The 14,988-nt window shown below is 34.2% G+C and overlaps 1 protein-coding gene across 5 annotated transcripts in view; it reads right to left on the bottom strand.

Moving 5' to 3' along the window:
• The window catches only part of STX17 (syntaxin 17), a 70,814-nt gene that overhangs the window by 36,487 nt on the left and 19,339 nt on the right, over positions 1-14,988 (bottom strand). For all 5 annotated transcript variants that reach the window (XM_006045833.3, XM_006045834.3, XM_006045832.4 and 2 more), the window contains exon 3: positions 11,050-11,115. In XM_006045833.3, coding sequence (XP_006045895.1) covers positions 11,050-11,115 — 66 coding nt within the window. The remainder of the gene's footprint in view (positions 1-11,049; positions 11,116-14,988) is intronic.

Below are 14,988 nucleotides of genomic sequence, written 5' to 3'. Positions count from 1 at the left end.
GGAAGCAAGGAAACTGCCTGACCTTAATAAAGCATCCAGAAGTCTCATAGTAAATTCTTTCCTTTACACAGTGAAGAAAAAAGAAGAAGAAATAAAGTGGTACATTAAGTGCAGGTTAAGATTTTATTTGAAATTTTATATTAGTGATGTGGCAAAAGGTCTTAGTTCTCCACCTATCACGAATATCTTCTCAACATTTATTTATTGTTTCAAACTTTATTTCCTCAGTTTTTATGGCCCTTTATGTAGTGTTAGGACTCATTGTGAAGGCAATTAGTTACTCTTTCTTGAAACAAGGACTTCATTTTTTTTTAATTAGTAGTAACTATAACTGTAGTTATTTGATAATCATTTCTTTTTGCCTTCTCCGATTTTTCTGATCTGAAGCTGATAACCTATCTTGAGCTTTGGGTTACTGGAAGGAAATCTGTAGAACATGTGAATAACTTTATCCCTGATGTCAATCTGTGTAGTAACAATTCTGTTTTTCCACTTGGTTATAAAATTTTGATTTTCAAAACATTTCCTTGTATCTTATACTCAGAACTAAATGTGTTAGCCTTTGGATGGGGAAAAAAAAATGTTTTTCACCCTTGAGTCACTGATCAGTCCTAGGTCTTTCACAATTCTGGACAGGGGTATTTAGACACCGAAACCCTCTCCTTTATCACAGAGGATATGGTTTGTGATACTAATTGCTATTTTAATTGTGACTGCCTTTATATAACAATCATGAATATTAGATTTTTTAAAGATTGTAGAGTATCTGTTGTACCTAATCTTTATAGCCAGCAGGTGTCTCTTCGTAAAATTTGCTAAAAGTGAAACCTGAAGTTGAAGGTTTCTTCAAAATATTACAAGTATAGCCTGTAGGGCTATTAGTAACTGAGAATGACATGATTTTTTAGCTTCTTCTAATAACATGTGAAGATAATACTGACAGAATTGGATCAGTGAAAACAGGCTGTTTAAAACCCCTGACACAAGTACATTGACTTTGAACAGTTCACTGGCTTTTCCAAACTACCAAAACCCACTAGAATATTGCATTAAATTAACATCTCAAAAATACTGCTGATGGCAAAGTAACTGTATCAAACTGTCAAGTACTGTGGATATACATTCAATCTAAATTCAGACCAGTATGAAATTAAAACAGTGATACAAACAGATCTAATTCTTACCTACTTTAAGAATGTCAAATTTTATGTTTTCATATTCCTACCTTAATATAGGCTGGTTCAACATAAAATCTGATAGTAGTGTCTATTTTGTATTTTATTTATCTTTTGTTAGTAAAGATATATAATTGAAAATAAAAACAAAAGTAGTGAAGTATTGATACACAATACAAAATGGATGAACTTCAAAATATACATGCAAAGTGAAAGTGAAAGAAACCAGACAAAAAAGTATATACTATATGCTTCTATTTATAGAACATTCTAGAAAATTCAAACTAATGCATCGTGACAGAAAGCAGGTCAGTGGTTGCTCAGGTAGTAGGAGTGTATGTGCATGTGGGAGGATGGAGGAGGAGGAAGTCAGAAGGAGGGTTACCAGGGGGGTATAAGGAAACTTTTGGGAGCAATGGATATATTTTCGTTATCTGGATTCTGGTGAAGGGTTCACGGTATCTTGATTGTGGTGACGGTCTCATGGTGTGTATATATATCAAAACTTATCAAATTGTATACTTTATCAAATGTCAATTATACCTCAAGAAAGCTATTTGGAAAAAAAGCAGAAACAAAGATGCAAAACAATATCATATATTATTTATATATGCTGCTGACAAGTGCTCAGTTGTGTCCAACTCTCTGCAGCCCCATGGACTGTAGCCCCCCAGGCTCCTCTGTCCATTGGATTTTTCCAGGCAAGAATACTGGAGTGGGTTGCCATTTCCTTCTCCAGGTATTTATATACAGTTATATGCAGAAAAATGGCAAATACATAAAACAAGGGAAAAGATTTCCTTCAGATGCAGACAGGAACAAAGTAAATGGAATCAAGGAAGGGTACACAACTGACTTCAGTGGTACTTCTAAATTTTTCTTTCAAAAAAAATGGGAAGAAATTGAGGCAAAATGTTAAGAGTTGACAAAGTTAAGTGCTGAGTACATAAATGTTATATTTTCGTTATTTCCTTTCCTACATTTTTGTATATTTGAAGTGTGTGTAACTTCTCAAAATGGTATTTCAATGTTAAATTTGTTGTCAGGATAGTTCCTTATTCCTCTGTCAAGCTTTTAAGCCCAGAACCATTTCCCAGGGCTACAGAAAGTATATAAAAATTAACATACCAGGCCTCTGACATTCTACACAAATTGTCTGTACATAAGTGTTTCTGCATTTTTCTAAAAAGCAGACCCATAGTACCCTATTATTTTATTAGCCACCTATCTGGCATTCTTGTTTCAATCCTTGCTCCCACAGAATCTATCCTGCTCATAATAGTCAAGGTGATCTTTTAAATCATATCACGTTATCATATGCTTAGAACTTTAAGTTACCACATCCTGCAGGGCCTTCCCTAATTAGAGACAGCTGATCTCTCTGACCTCATCTCTTGGGCTCACATCAACCACACTAACCTCCTTATTACTCCCTGAATATGCCACACATTCTCTCACCTCAGAGTCTTCACATTGGGTTTCCCTTATGCCTTTACTTCCTTCAGGTCTCAGCTCAAATTTCATTAAAAAACTTCCACAACCATTCTTTATAGAAAAAAACACTCATCATCTCCAGCAATTCTTTGTTCTTTTAACCAGCTTTTGCTTTTACTTCAAGGTACTTATAATCATCTAAATATTTATTTTAAAAATATGTCTGTTTTCTTCATTTCTACCCCCAACATATAAGTTCAATGAGAAAGAATTTTCTTCTGTTTTGCTCACAGCTGTATCTCCAGTGGCTTGAACAGTATCTGTGGTAGTGGTTTAGTGGCTAAGTCATGTCTTGTAACCTCATGGACTGTAGCCCGCCCAGGCTCCTCTGTCCATGGGATTTCCCAGGCAAGAATACTGGAGTGAGTTGCCATTTCCTTCTCCAAGGGATCTTTCCAACCTAGGGATCGAACCCGAGTCTCCTGCATTACAGGTGGATTCTTTACCACTGAGCCACCATAGAAGCCCTGGAATAGTATCTAGGACATAGTAAATGTTCAAGTGTTTCTGTTCTCCTAATAATCAGGTTCTCCCAATAATCTCCTGAAAATATAATAAATAATAGTATGCCAAGTTCTGAAAATATGCAAAACTATCAAGTTTGATAAATGGTACTATAATCAAAGAAATAAGTTTTTTTAAAAAGTATACCAACTCAGTAATTAAAACATTTTGCAGTAAGCAAGTAGTAGTAAACTACAAACTATGGCCAAATTTTCAGTAAAGTAAAGGTGACATCTCTCTCTCTCTAGTTCTGCATCTAAATTTAGTAACTAGTTATGGCTTTTTCCCTTCTCCCAGAAATACCCTGAAATTTCTGTCTATAGATTAAAAGATATATTTAAATGTATACTTATCTATACTGATAATTGTAAAAAGTAATTATTCTGAGTTAATCAAAATTCTGAAAAATGGCTAATTATGTATTTAATGATTAAAACAAGAGAGGCTATGCATATATTTGCCTTTGTTAAATATTGATTTAAGGATTTCTAATGTGTTTTTACAACATGTAATTTTGAGAGCAAATTGTACACAGCAGAAAACATTTGGTATCATAATAATTAATCTGATTTCTTTACAAACACAAAGCACAAGTCCATTGGGAAACATTTAAACAACTTAGAGTAAACACATTCTAGATGTCATACAATTTATTATTAAGGACCCCAGAGCCATAACTATTTAATTAAAATAAATCTGGACTATCCCTTGCTTGTATTACCTAACTATTACATTAAGCTATTAATAGTAGTTAATGACTTCACACGTATTTCAGTATCAAAAGGCACCAAAAAGATTACATATAGCTTAAAATATATTACATGAACCACCAAAAGGAATAAAAACCAAAGGAGAAAAGGGCCTCCATTCATTTACTCAACAAATATATAATAAAGACCTACTATCTATGTATTAAGTGCAGTATTCCTGAGAATATTCCTGGATTAGTCTATCCACCTGAGTTAATATTAAAAATAATTCCAGACTGGACCCCTGTCCTTCAACTTATGACAGTCTTATGCTTTAGACAAACACCAGATTCTCTATTCTTCAGCCTTCTTTAATCCGAAAAATGAGAATAATACTGCCCTTATCCAGCATCCAAATAGCTGGCATTCTATCGCTTACTGGTCTCCAGAATATATTTGACAATTAGTCACATATTGACTTATGATACTTCTTTTCCTAAAGCTTTAAATTATTATTTAATATAATTGGACATAAGATCTATATATGAAAATTAACTATATTTCTATATATACCACAAAAAGTTAGAAAACATAATTTAAAAGAAGGACAATGTTTCACACCTCCCTCAAACACAAAGACACACCCTAAAACAATTTAAGAACAAATTAATGAAGTAGATTGAAATAGACAAAATTAAGTGTAAGTCCTGTATTCCAGTCATCTGTTGCTGCATAACAAATTCCTCCTAAAACCACCACTTAATTTTGCTAATGATTTTGCAGACCAGACATTGAAGAAATCAGCTGAAGAGTTCTTCCCTGGGGTCACTCATCTAATTGAGTCAGGCATTGGCTGAAGTTGTATTCATTTGAAGGCTCAACTGCACTGATGTCCAAGATGGCTCACTCATGTGGCTAGCACTTGAGGCTGCAAATTCCTAAGAGCTCAGTTGTGGCTGTGGATATCTCCTGCATGGAGGTCTTCAGATATTTGGATGTTTCACATATGGCTAATTTCCTCCAGTGCAAGCATCCTCAGAGAACCACTGGGAGCTATTTGGCTTTTTCTAATCTAGCCTCAGAAGTCTAGTGGCATTACTTCTGCCTCAGGTCAGATTCAAAGGGAGGAGAATGAGACTCCACCTGTTGGTGGGGAGTAACAAGGTCATACTGTAGAAGACCATGTAGGATGATAAAAACCTTCATAGATATCTTGATAGACTGTACAATCTACAACAATCTTATACATAAAACTATAAATATACATATATAATAAAGAAATTGTAAACAAGTACAAGAATATCATATATTTATAGGTAGGAAAACTGGACATTGTAAATATGTCAATTTTCTCTAAATAGATGAACAAATCTAATGTGATTCCCATATTTCCAACAAGATTGTGTATAAACTTTGAAAAGCAGATTGCAAATTTTATATGAATTACCAAATGGCCAAGTATAGCCAAAACACTCCTGGGAAGGAAAAATAAGGTAACCGTATTGTCCTACTAGATTTGATATAACAAGGCTGTCTTAACATAGTGTGGACCTTGATGGAGAAATAGACAAATAGAAGAGAAGACCAGAGACAGACTCATGCATATACGGAACTGCAGTATGTAAGCAACACTGCAGAAATCTGTTAATAATGAAAGACAACTGGTTTTCCAAATGGGATAATATTTTACTTATATCTACCTCATACCAGGAGCATTAACAACTTAAATGTTAAAAGAAAATATTTAAAATATTCAATAGAAAATATAGGGAAATATCTTCTTGATCTTAGGACACAGAACATTCCCTGAACAAGACAGCAAAAGCATGAACCACAAGAGAAAAGATTGATAAAGACTGACACATTTAAATTAAGAGCTCCTTTTCAACAAAGACATTGTAACAAAAGTAAAAAGATAGTTCTTACTGTACAAATCTAACAATGATAAATCTTGAAAATTCATAGTAACTGTTCATGAAATTGTTTATCTAAAAATGTTTTACACAAACTAGCAAAGAACAAGCTTATACAAAAAATTCAAGGCATATATGAATAAAACTAAGCCAATACCTACATCTAAAAACAGTTTAAATCTCATTATTTTAATGGTACACATAAAACTTCTATGCCAGATGGAGATCAATAATGTAAATATATATATATATACTTTAAAAAAGCAGTAAACAAACACTTTGACCCTACCACTGTCTCAAGAAAGTCATAAGTGATTTTTAATAACATGTTAAACAGTGAAGATGGTAAGAAACAAAAGTCATAATAATCTCATTGACATTAACATGCACAGTACCATTCCATAAACTCTGAATCTTGCTGAGCAGCTGGCACTCTGAGATACACAATTAGTGGAGACACAGTCACTGATATTAGGGCTATAATCTAGGCAGCAAGAAATACTGATAAAATACATATATATGAAAGAGAAGTCAAATTTCCACTTAAGTCTCAAATTAATCTTTTTTTCTATACCTTCACCATTTCTGTAACCACTCCTAAATAATCTCTGGCACTGATTATATTCTATCCCAATCTACTGACTATACTGCAGCCATAGTAACCTTTTTTGAAATGTAAGAGGACTAAAGATGCCTTTTTTGGTGAGACTTCAAATTCAGAAACATTTGGCACAGGGCTAAAATAGAGAGGGGGCAGGGCTCACATGACTGAACAATGGAAGTACAGAAGAATTCACCTATGCTGCTTCTGTAATTAGGAAATAAGTGCCTACTTACCCTAGGAGGAAAACAAGGATTCTTCTTCAGAAAACTAAACCACAACAACCTCCAGACACTGATACTTGGAGGTTGCTCCAAGGAAAATGCCAGCCTATCAAAGAATATTTAAGTGAAGTCCACCAGGAGACAAACAATCAGCTCTTTAGTGTCTCAGAAAAGCAGAAAGAATTGTTATGTCCAAAGGTAAAACGCTATAAAAAATAATAAGAAAAAGTTCTTGGGAAATAAATGTCATAATAGTAGAAACAAAGAATTCAGTAGAAAGAATTGAAAATAAAGCTGAGGAAATCTCTCAGAAAAGCAATCCAAGACTCTTCCATTCAACTGAATAGAGATCAGCAAACTTTTTCTGCAAAGGATTGGACAGTAAATAGTTTAGGCTTTGCCAGCCATGTGGTGTCTTGACGCTAAGTTGCTTCAGTCGTATCAGACTCTATGTGACCCCATAGACGGCAGCCCACGAGGCTCCCCCATCCCTGGGATTCTCCAGGCAAGAACACTGGAGTGGGTTGCCATTTCCTTCTCCAATGAGTGAAAGTGAAGTCGCTCAGTCGTGTCCAACTCTTAGCGACCCCATGGACTGCAGCCCACCAGGCTCCTCCATCCAAGGGATTTTCCAGGCAAGAGTGCTGGAGTGGGGTGCCATTGCCTTCTCTGTGGTCTCTTGATGCAACCATTCAATTCTGCTGTTGTAGTATGAAAGCAGCCCAAGATAGTACATAAACAAATGGGACCCACAGCAGGCAAGATTTGGCCTGTGAGCTATAGTTTGCTGACCCTTGCGGTAAAAGGATATTTTAAAAAGAGAGGACAAAAGAAAACACAGAGGAATAAATAATCAATAAGTAAGAAAAATTCCCAGGGGCTTCCTTGGTGGTCCAGTGGTTAAGAACCCATCTGCCAATGCAGGGAACACAGGTTTAATCCCTGATCCAGGAAGATCACACATGCTGTGAGACAACTAAGCCCATGCACCACAAACACTGAACCTGCACTCGAGCCCACAAGCTGCAACAACTGAAGCCTGCATGCCCTAAAGCCCATGCTCCAAAACAAGAGAAGCCACTGCAATGAGAAACCAACACAGTGCAACTAGAGTAGCCCCTGCTTACCATAAGTAGAGAAAGTCCTAGAGCAGCAATGAAGACCCAGTGCAGCCAAAAATAAGTAAATAATTTTTTAAAAATATATTTTATGAAAAGGAAAGAAAAATTCACAGAACTAAAATCATGAGTTTTTAAATTGAAAGGGTCCAATACAAAGCACATCATATTATCAAATTTCAGAACACCAGGGTAAACAGATCACAAAGGTTCCCAAAGAGGAAAAAAAACTTGGTCCTATACAAAGAAGGGAAACTAGATGATATTTACTTTTTAAGAGCAACACTAAATTAGAAAGCCTTCAAAATTGAAAGAGAATTCTACACCTACTGAAATTAGCAATCACATGTGAGGGGAGAATAAAGGTATTTATCAGACACATAATAAATTAAAATTTTACCTCTAAGGTACCCTTATTTGAGAGCTATTGAAAGATATATTCCAACAGAACAATGGAGTAAGCCAAAAATGAGGAAGACGTGATATCCAGAAAAAAAACAGGAACCCAACACAGAAACAACTGAGGGAAGTCCCAGAACAACAGCTGTGCAACAAACCTAGAAAATGAGTTCAGATTGGAAATGGCAGAAGAAGGGTTTCAGGACAGAGTTTTTAGGATACAGAATTGAAGTGACATATTTGAGCATATGAAAAATATTGACAGCATTGTGGCAGAGATGTGGAGCATTTTTTAAAAATTAACTAAAAATATACAAAAAACAGGAAATTTTTTTAAGTGAAAAGATTATTAACTCCAAAAGAAGCAAAAGGACAGTTAACATCATACTTAACAATAAAAAGGAGAAACTAGTTCCTCTAAGGTCAGGAACAAGATAAGAATGTCCACTCTTAGCACTTTTATTCAACATAGTATTGGAAGTTCCAGCCACAGCAATCAGATGAGAAAAAGAAATAAAAGGAATCCAAACTGAAAAGAAAGAAGTAAAACTGTCACTGTTTGCAGGTGACATGATACTTAGAAAATCCTAAACATATCACCAGCAAACTACTAGAGCTCAATGAATTTGGTAAATTTGCAGGATTCAAAATTAATATACAGAAATCTGTTGCATTTCTATATACTAACAACCAAGTTATCAGAAAGAGAAATTAAGTAAATAATCCATTCACCACTGCACAAAAAGAATAAAATATCTAGGAATAAACCTACCTAAGGAGGTAAAAGACCTGTACCTGGAAAACTATAAAACACTAATGAAAGAAATGAAGATGACACAAACAGATGGAAAGCTATACCATGTACATGGATTGGAAGAGTTAATATTCTTAAAATGACCATACTCCCCAAAGCAATCTATATATTCAATGCAAACCCTACCAATATGCCAAGGGCATTTTTCACAGTACTAGAACAAATAATTTTTAAATTTGTATGGAAACAAAAAAGATCCTGAATGGCCAAAACAATCTTGAGAAAGAACAGAGCTGGAGGAATCATGTTCCCTGACTTCTGACTACACTACAAAGCTACAGTAATCAAAACAGTATGGTACTGGCACAAAAACAGACACATAGATAAGTGACACAGCATAGAGAGCTGAGAAATAAATCCACCTACTCATGGTCAATAAATCTACAACAAGAGGCTAGAATATACGATGGAAAAAAGCAGTCTCTTCAGTAAGTAGTGCCGGGACAGTTACATGTAAAAAAATGCAATTAGAAAATTATCTAAAACCATATACAAAAATAAACAAAAAATGGATTAAAGACCTAAATGTAAGACCATAAACCATAAAGCTTCTAGAAGAAAACACAGGCAGAACACTCTGACATAAATCTTAGCAATATTTCTTTTGGATCTGTCTCATAAAGAAAAGGAAATAGAAGCAAAAATAAACAAATGGGACCTAATCAAAATTAAAAGCTTTTGCACAGCAAAATAAACCATCAGCAAAACAAAAAGACAACCTACTGGATGGGAGAAAATCTGTGCTAATGATGTGACCAATAAGGGGTTTATACCCAAAATATATAAACGACTCATATAACTCAACAGCAAAAACACCAAACAACCCAACTAAAAAATGTGCAGAAGACCTAAGCAGACTCACAGATATAGAAAACAAACTGATGACTACCATTAAGGACAGGGAAAGGAGGTGGGGCAAGATAGGGGTAGGCAACTAAGAGATACAATCTATTATGTAGAAAATAGATAAGCTACAAGGATAAATATATTCTTGTACAATACAGAGAATATAGCCAATATTTTATAATAACTATAAATGGAATATAACCTTTAAAAATTGTGAATCACTATGTTATATACCTATAACATATAATACTGCATATCAACTATATCTCAATTAAAAATAAACACTAAACACATCCTAAAAGTCATTACAGTAAAACCGACATTTTAAAGAAAACAAAGCAAAAGTCTGTACTGTTTATCACTATTTGGCTTAGCAAGAAACAATGTCATTATAATCAAAACAATGAGATATTCATCACTCATTTAACCAAAAATTATAATAATAAAATTATGGGGGAAGGAAATAGGAGAGTGGGGTGGAAAGCTAGATCTGCACCTCATATAGCAAGAAGTGAAGAGACTATGTCTAAATTTGATTAAGAAATCACAGTCTACACATGGTATTTAGGAATAAGAGCTAAATACCAGGGAACATGGCCAAAAGGATTAAAAGTAGTTTCTTAAAAGGAGGACCTGGAGATGTAGAAGGGTAGGTGCTATGTCTTTTTACTTGGCTTTGAACTATGTAAATAAATGAATTTCAAAAATTAATTTAAAATAATTAACATTTATCAAAAAGCCAATAACTGGCAAATAATATTTGCAACACTATATTACTGCATCAGTCTTATAAAAAGAAGATCAATTATCTTAAAATTATAAGGAACTCTGACAGAAGACAACAACATAATATATGCAAGGGACATGAACAGACAATTCATTAAAAAAAATTTACTATCCAAGGTACATATAAAAAGTTTCACCTTTCAAAGCAATGAAAGAAAAAGTCCAGATTAAAACAGCAAAGCAGCATTTTTTTAACCTACTAATTAGCAAAAATTTGAGGAATGAGTAATATTAATGTTGTAAAATGGATTCATAGTAAAAGTGTAAGTTAATATATCATTTCTGGAGAAAATTTTGGTAATATTAATCAAAACCTTAAAAATATGACTGACATCTGATTCAATAATTCCTGCTAAAAATGCATCTTTAAGGAAACAGTTACAAGTACAATAAAAGGATTCAGCTACAAGGGTATTTATTTTAGCAAAATTTAATTAAGACTGTCTTTTTCATATTGATTTACCTGAAACAATAAAATAGCCTTACCTGAACTGTACGTCCTGCATTGATATGCTCTTCATGCAACTTGTCCCATACTCTGCACCTCTGATACTGTACGAAAGAAAAGGAAAGGTACTGAATTTTTTTTAATCACTAAGTGATTATCCCCAGTTTACCACAAAAATCCCCACTCACCCACCCAAACTTAAACATGCCAGCTAAAAAAGTTACTGACTTAGTAGTGGGAATTAACTGTCCAAAGACCATACAGGTAGGAAGTTTTCAAAAACATTACACACAAAATTCTGGCAAATGGTAAAACAAATAAAAACCACTAAATACTTTACTTTCTTTTACTGAAAAAGAGTATGTATTTTGTCTATAATGCATACTCCTTGGAGGTGAAAAAAATAAAGACTGAGAATGTAAAAGAATGTGAAAAATGAAAAGATTAACAGCATTCATCAGATATTCTTACTATACATGAAGATTTTGAAATGTCTGTTAATGATAGCGTCAACTACTGAAAACTAAAATCTCATTTGAGAAAAAGGAACATCGATATCACAGACTAGAAAGTATGTAAAAATGAGAATGAACATTTTATATATTTTAGCTTTTTACCTAGATAATGTTTAGTTTTCAGAGTTTCATCTAAGAAATTTAATGAGCATAATGAAAAATTTTTCATTTGAGAAGAACCATAGCAAAATCTGGTAACATGACAATATTTGCACAAAATATAAACAATGTCAAATATCACATATTATTTTTGGTTGAAATTTTTAAAATCCAAATAATTAAGATGTCAGTAGATGTGAATAATGACATCAAACATATTTTTGGTATACCACCCACACACACACACATACACACAAAATCATCCTAGAAATATTCTGAAAGCACATAAACATGAAAATGTCCCATATATACACAGAAGGCCTAACAGATTATAAAAGTAGAGCACTAAAATTTTTTCCAGGGTATTTTTATATTCTCTATTGTTCACAATGCAGCAAAAAAAAAAAACTCTTGATAACTCCTGAATTTTTTTTACATCTAAGAACTAAACAATAGCCATTACGCTTAAAAATAACGAGACTATATTGAAAATATATTTGCCAAACATAAACTTAAAACCACTACCCAATCAAATAAATTTCAAATTTACTACTTTCACTTCTAATAAAAATTGAATGATGCCAGCAGATTCAGTATAAATGCTCTTTTAGATAGTGTTATATTAATAAAATAAGGGAATGGAAGCCAAAGATACATATGTGAAAACAAGTCATTTTAAAATTCATTACTTAATACTAATCTGTCATGATATTTTTAATAAAAATTAATGTTAAGGAAACAGAGAATCCAGAGAAGTCAGGGCTGCAAGAATTCATGGAGCAGAGTATCAGAGAAGAAAAAGCTGCATGTGAGGATATAACTGCATTAACAGGAGATGACCATACAGAGAGAGTTCCAGAGATCTGGTGGGTTTTGCTTTTGAGTCTTCAGCTGAGTACAGAGCAGCACAAACACATAAGGAAACTACCTGACGTCAGAAAAAGAATCACTGAAAAAGACCAGGTAGGCTCATCCCCCAAAATCACACAAGCCCAGAAACAGTTCATGTGACCACCAGTCAGAGTAGAAAAATCTCTCAACATACTGGAATCAGGCAGAGTACTCCAAAGTACTGTACTGTGTGAGGGAAAGTTAGGCCTGGAACAAAGGCTGTTCTGATCCTCTGCAAGCTTAAAAGAGCCTCAAAAGGATCAAACTGGTCCTAAATAACTTAAATGTATCTCAGAATAAATAAAGTTCAAAAGTACTCAAAGAAATTTTGGAATATTCAGTATCCAACAAATTCAGAATGTCTGGCATCCAATAAACAATTACCATGCATGAGGTTGCTAAGAGTTGGACACGACGGAGCGACTTCACTTTCACTTTTCACTTTCATGCATTGGAGAAGGAAATGGCAACCCACTCCAGTGTTCTTGCCTGGAGAATCCCAGGGACAGGGGAGCCTGGTGGGCTGCCGTCTATGGGGACATGTCTGACACAGAGTCAGACATGACTGAAGCGACTTAGCAGCAGCAGCAGCATGTATGCAAAAAAAAAAAAAAAAGCAGGAAAATATGATCTATAATAAGAAAAACCAATCAACAGAAACAGACTTAGATATGATAGAGATAATGGAATTAAGACAAAGATATTAAAAGTTATGATGTATTCCATGTTTAAGAAAGCTGAAGAAAACTGAAGATATGGAGATATGAAAGATAGTTTTTATTCAATTCCTAAAATTAAAAAGGTAGCTGAAATGAAAAATGAAATGGATGGATTGAACAGGTTAAGACATGCAAAGAAAAGATTAGTAAATTTAAAGATGTAAAACAGAAACCATCCAAAATGAAACAGAAAAAAAAGATGGCCAATAAATGAATATAGTATCAATAATCAAAGGCCAATTGAAAGCAACATTGAAAACTGAAAGCAACTGTTATGAAGTTGGACTCCCTGAAGGAGAGAAAAAATATGTGAAAAATTAATGAGATAGTGGCTGAGATGGTAGAGTAAGAAGATCCTGAGCTCACCTCCTCCCACAGGTGCACCAAAATTTTCAGAGCAAGTATGGATGAGAACAACTTAAAGACTACCAGAAAAGATTTTCCACAACTAAAGAAGGAATTCCTTATAAAGAAGGAATCATATAGTTTATGGACAAAAGATACAAACTTTCAGTCATAAGATATATAAGAACCAGGGAGATAATGTATGATTAAGATAATTACCACTGCTGCATGTTACATACAAAAGTTATTAAACAGAGAGTAAATCCTAATCTATTTTTTTTCTTTTATTTTGTATCTGTATGAGATGATAGGCATTCATTATTTCTTTGTGATAATCATTTCATGATATATGTAAGTCAAATCATTATGTTGTACACCTTACACAGTTCTGCATGTCAGTTATATCTCAACAAGGAAGGAAAAAAAGAAAAATGAATGGCCAAAGCTTTTCCAAATTTGGTAAAAACTATAAATCCACAGATCCAAGAAACTCAAGGAATACCATAAATAAGAAAATGAAGAAATGTATACTAATGCGTAACAAGTGATAGTAAAATCTAAAAAACAGTAAGAGGAAAAAAGATGTGAAGTACAGAGGAACACAGATAAGAATGATAGAAGACTTCTTGTGATAAACAGTGCAAACCAGAAAACACTGAAGCAACATCTTGAAAGTACTAAAACAATCTAAAAGTCAACCTAGAATTCTATACCAAGAAAAAATATTTTTTTTTCAATTGAAGGCCAAATAAGACTTTTTTCCAAACACAAAAAGCAAGCAGAATTCATTATCACCAGCAAAACTGCACTACAAGAAATGTGAAAGGAAGTCCTTCAGGTTGATGAGAAAACACTACCAGACAGAAACCTGTCTCTACAAAAAAGTGAGAGCACTGAAAATGGTAAAATCAGTTCAGTTCAGTTGCTCACTCGTGTCCGACTCTTTGCGACCCCATGAACCACAGCACGCCAGGCCTCCCTGTCTATCACCAACTCCTGGAGTCCACCCAAACCCATGTCCATTGAGTCAGTGATGCCATCCAACCATCTCATCCTCTGTCATCTCCTTCTCCTTCTGCCCTCAATCTTTCCCAGCATCAGGATCTTTTCAAATGAGTCAGCTCTTTGCATCAGGTGGCCAAAGTACTGGAGTTTCAGCTTCAAAATCAGTCCTTCCAAAGAATACAGGACTAATCTCCTTTAGGATGGACTGGTTGGATCTCCTTGCAGTCCAAGGGACTCTCAAGAGTCTTCTCCAACACCACAGTTCAAAAGCATCAATTCTTCAGCACTCAGCTTTCTTTATAGTCCAACTCTCACATCCATACATGACCACTGGAAAAACCATAGCCTTGACTAGACGGACATAAATTATATTACAATAATACTACATAGATTCTGAGAGAAG

Source organism: Bubalus bubalis, chromosome 3, assembly GCF_019923935.1.
Source record: "Bubalus bubalis isolate 160015118507 breed Murrah chromosome 3, NDDB_SH_1, whole genome shotgun sequence".
Lineage (NCBI taxonomy): Eukaryota > Metazoa > Chordata > Mammalia > Artiodactyla > Bovidae > Bubalus > Bubalus bubalis.
Note: the sequence above shows the minus strand (reverse complement) of the source record. Positions and strands in the feature narration are given on the sequence as shown.